The 4716-nt window shown below is 50.1% G+C and overlaps 1 protein-coding gene across 1 annotated transcript in view; it reads right to left on the minus strand.

Moving 5' to 3' along the window:
- The window catches only part of LOC104489811 (pituitary homeobox 3), a 6996-nt gene extending 6402 nt beyond the window's left edge, over positions 1-594 (minus strand). The window contains exon 1 of the mRNA XM_010132016.1: positions 486-594. Within this exon, the coding sequence (XP_010130318.1) occupies positions 486-594 (109 nt within the window). The remainder of the gene's footprint in view (positions 1-485) is intronic.
- Positions 595-4716: the final 4122 nt, after the last annotated feature.

Genomic DNA, 4716 nt, shown 5'->3' on the forward strand with positions numbered 1-4716 from the left:
AAAAAGTGAAAAAGAAAAAGAATAGGGTGGGGGGGGGGGGTCAAATTCAGTTTACAACTAGGTGTAGCCTTCTGTGCTTTGAACGAGATTTCCCAGGTTGAGGGGGGAGCTCTCCTGCTCTGGGGACCTAGTTTTGGTGAATACAATAAAACCTTGGCTGGGCAGTGACCTGACTGGCCTGACTCCTGCCTGCCATGGGCTGTGCCCTCTGTCAGCAGTGGCTTCCTGCAGATGGGACCAGGCAACCCCATCACCTAATAGTGTTCTCTCCCTCCTGATGGCTGTCATTGCAATACACGCTCCTGTGCATCCCCCCTGCTGCTGGGATGGCCGTGCCACCACAGCGCTGTGCTGGCTCCTGGTAAAAGAGGAAGCTCAGCATGTCCCTGGGAGGAGTGCAGCTGGCTCCTGCAAGCCACGGGCCACCCGGATCCACCCGCAAGGATGGGTCGGGGCCTCTCTTACATCTTGAGCCTTGCACTCACCGCTGTGGTCCTGCCCTTTGCAGCTGTGCTCGTGTTGAGGGGTTCCAGAGTCCGAGAGAGATAGGGCTGGGCTGCGAGCCTCTGCGTCTGCCAGCAGGTTGAAATCCATGGGGCAGGGGTGGGTGGCGGAGGAGGAGGAATCTGAAAAAGCAGCAGGCACAGGGTGATTAAGGAGATGAATCTGTATGTGTGACCTCTTCTCACCCTCCCCCAGGAGAGACTTGTCAACCATTGAGGAAAGGTCTAGGAAAAGCAAAGGATCCCTATGTGATCCTTGGACCCTCTGAGTTTCCTGGCTTGAAAATGGACATGCCAGGCCTTCTGCTGAGCTTCCCTATAAATCAAAAGTCATCTAGTGACACTTCTATTTGCAGCCTTCAGAGAAAGAGCCTCCAATTTATAGGTGACATTCAGACTGAAATAGCAACGCCGGGAGCATGCTGTGTAACGGAGATCTGAGGAAGTGGTCCTGGGCCAGCCAAGGGCTGTTAGCACCTTCCCCAGACATCCCGCCTCTAACATCTTCCCTGCCCAGCTTCCCTCCTCTTTCTCCCTTGCTTCTCCACAGACCAGTCAAGTTCAAGTAAAGCTGTCCAGAGACCGCCAACACAGATACACGTGCACTCATCCCAAAAAGAAAAGTGCTCCTATGCATGGCAGCGACAGGAAGGCAGATGTGCCTGCAAGGCTGCTTCTGAGAGCAGGGACCCAGTCAGTACAAGTGGACTCCTCTGAGTTACAGAAGGACCTCTGGAGCCTGAATTAACACAGGAATCGCATTACACACCCTTGGGTGCCTGGGAATCAGTGATTCTGGCTGCAGCAGCAGCTCACTTCCAGCCTTCAGTCATCCTGGTGGAAGGCTCCCTGTGACCCCTCAAGTGACTGTCCTGTGCTTGTAAGCCACCTTCCCTGGTTGAAAGCATCCCAGCTGGGAAGCTGGCGGTTCTGCTCCCTGCAATTGCAGGCATTATTGGGACTCCTGTACCACCTCTTCCCACAACTCTCTGTCTCAGGATCAATTATTCTCATCATGCTCTTCTGTGAGGCCCCCACACCCTCCACCTGCATTGCCCAGAAGAGCTTGGCTGAGAACACCTCATTGTTCTGGACCCCACTGGACACTCATGAAGAGGCATGCATGAAGCAGTTAAGTGTTGCAAACTCAGCCACATCACATTGGAAAGGTGAGCTGGCCCTGTGTTACCCCTTAATCTGACTTGCAGATCATAACCCTGCTGTATGCAGGATGACGCATTGCAAACAATGCAGGTGTAATGGTTTGTGAAGGCTGGGCTGCTTCGAGGGGACCACAGCAGCTCCTAAAACTCTGGTCACCCCAGCTAATAGCTCACCCTCCCAGCTAGGGAGCCTTTCAGTCTAAAACGTAACAGCAGCTGATGGACCATGCCAGAATCTGGACCCCTGGGTTTAGGGGAGTTTGGATCAGGCGTTTGGGACTTCCAAACTGCAGGTGGAGGTCAGTTGTGAAGACTGGATTCTACCTGGTGAAAGATTGCCTGGCCCCTCAAATCCATGCGTGTCAGGGAGGGAGTCGGCTGAAGGCAATATTTCTTCTGGGCTGTGCTAGAGTTTAGACATGTAAACAAGAGATTAATCACATAGCTATTGCACCTCCTTTGGAGGTGGATGACAGTGACTAAGAATGTATTTTCAGAGCTGTCTAAAACCTCCTGTCAATTTGAGTAGGGCTGCTGCCAGGACCCCATACCTGCAGCGTGCTTCCAAGGCCGTGGTGAGAGGGCAGGGAGCCATTTCTACCGGTTATCTGCCTGGTTTGTGCAGCAGATCTCACTCATAAAACCCCCAGCAGTTTCCCTCACTCTCCCCTTTGCTTGACCTCCATCCCCAGCCTTTCCTGGACACCGACAAATCTGTCTCAACACCAGCTTCAATCAGCACTCTCTGACAGCAGCAGCTAATGAAGGGACCTGGTACTGGTTTCCCAGACCTTTGCCTCACTCCAGGCTTCTCCTGTCCTGTGGGAGAGAAGTGGCAGGGGCTCTCTCTTTGACGCGAGGCTGGTTTCCATTTCCACCTCATGGCAAGCCTGACCTTTGATGTCCGCTGGCTGTGTAAGCTCCTGGCAGCAGCAGGACACTGCCCTGTTGCTTTTTGCCATGTGTACGTACACGAGGCGAAATGACAGGGGCTGTGTTTTGTTTAATACCTTTGCATGGAGTAGGGAGAGTCCATCTGCTGCTGATATTGCCATGGCTTTTAGCATTACTCTCGGAATTATGCAGAAACGCGCAGTGAATTAATTCTATGGATTAAGTCTTGATTAAGATGTGTGTCACTTTGCTGTCTCAGAATTTATTAAGAGCCCTTCTTGAGGCAGCGGCAGATGGAATTTCTACCCAATGTTTGTAGATGATAATTTCCCCTCTTCTACAGCCATTTGCATATGATTGCATCTGTCAAGCACAATTTCCTCTCTTCTAGGGCTTGACTCTCTACTGGACCAGATTTAAGGAGGAATTGCCTTGCTGCAACTGAAGGACAGTGTCCTCCCGTGCAGGGTCCTGTTTGCTTTGAGACTCTTTTTGCACATCTTGCACTACTTCCATCTGTGCAAACTAGAGTGGAGATGGGAAACAAAGGGGGATCATTTTACAGCTGGTTCCATCCAGGTAAATGACAACACAAGGTACAAGGCTCAGGGGTACCCTGTCCCTGTATTGAAATTTCATGCCCCATCCTGAACCACAACAGTACAGTGGTTATGAGGTTGATCCAAGCTGCTGGGCAAAACATAGTGTGCTTGGTCTGCCTCAGAGATGCAGTGGGCACCAAGATTAAAACTAGTTTTACAGTGTGGTCCATATTCAAGTTGAAACTTGGGATTTGCGGCTCAGAATGAGCTTGCTTTTTGAGCTGAATTTAAAACTAGGAGGATCTCAAAGGGGAGATTTTGTATGTATATATGTGATTATATACCTATTTCGTGTGCCCTAAGTGGTGGCATCAAGGAAGGCCTTCTCAGCTCGCTCTGAGCAGGTCATGGAGGAACAAAAGCAAAGGGAGGGGGGGATCTGCTCAGCACAGTTATGAAGGACTGCAGGAAAGGTCTGCGAAGGGCACAGCATGTGAACTCTGTACCAATATATTTACCCAAAGGCAAACCCATGCCACTGGCACAAAAGGCTGTAGGTATTATTCTAGATTATACAGCCCTTTTGGATTTAATTAAAGGAGATTTCTTCCACATTACCTAGATCTCGCTGTAGGCAGAGACATTAAGAAAGTCAATGATAAACCTTCATGGCATTTCTCCTAAGTTGTTTGCCTGGTCTCAGGGAGTTACTGAAATTGGCACCTCAGAAACGTCTTTAGATAAAATCAAATTTATCATCTCCATCTGAGTCTTCACCTCACTTTCCTTTAGTGTAAAAGAATAGTTTCTTCAGCGACAGCTCCTGTACTAGTGACATGTAGCCAGGCTTGCCCAGAGGTTTCCGTTTTGTAAAACTAGCCCTGGCTCTTAGCCTGCTCTGGTACCTGTAACTCCTTCCATCAATGTAGGGAATTGCTGCCAAGATAAAGGTTCCCAAATCTGTAACAAATGTGCCTTTTCTTCCAGTCACTACCCGTGTGCATCTCTTCCTGGCTCCCGAGAGATGGTGCCAGCAGCCGTCTGTGCAGGGTCCTCCAGCCACATGGAGAGCTGCCATCGCTGCCCCACACACACGGTGGAGGGCAGAGGGAAAAGAGCGGCTCTAGGTCTAGGCATTTTCTCCTTTCAAATTAACCTCCTTTCTATTTCTGCATTAGTCTCAGGCTACCCAAGTCAGGGCCATTCAAGCAGGAGGAGGAGGGGACTTCTACAAAAGGACGACCTTGTTTACCCAAAAAGAGCAAGAGAGGGATCCCTGTGACCTCTCTCCTGGTTCTCAGTAACACACTGCTCTGTCACCCAGGAGCAAAGATGCCTTTGCTTAGTTTTTTTTTTGAAGGGATGGGAAGGAAACATAAAGACTGACTGTGAACCAAGTAAGGCTAATTACAGTGGTGGCTTTTGCGATGTGAATGTTGTCTGCTGAGAGCTGCTTTCAGATTGACAAGTGCATGCTGCTCAACTCCCCACGCTACCATCAGGGAGCAGGCTACCTGCTAAATCTGCTTTGGCGGGTTGATCTGGAGGGGAAAAGCTGTCTCTTGCATTGTTTTGATGTTATTTGGTTTCCTGTGAGCGTGCAAGGATGCTTCA

Source organism: Buceros rhinoceros, unplaced genomic scaffold (genome assembly GCF_000710305.1).
Source record: "Buceros rhinoceros silvestris isolate BGI_N320 unplaced genomic scaffold, ASM71030v1 scaffold13032, whole genome shotgun sequence".
NCBI classification, from domain to species: Eukaryota; Metazoa; Chordata; class Aves; order Bucerotiformes; family Bucerotidae; genus Buceros; species Buceros rhinoceros.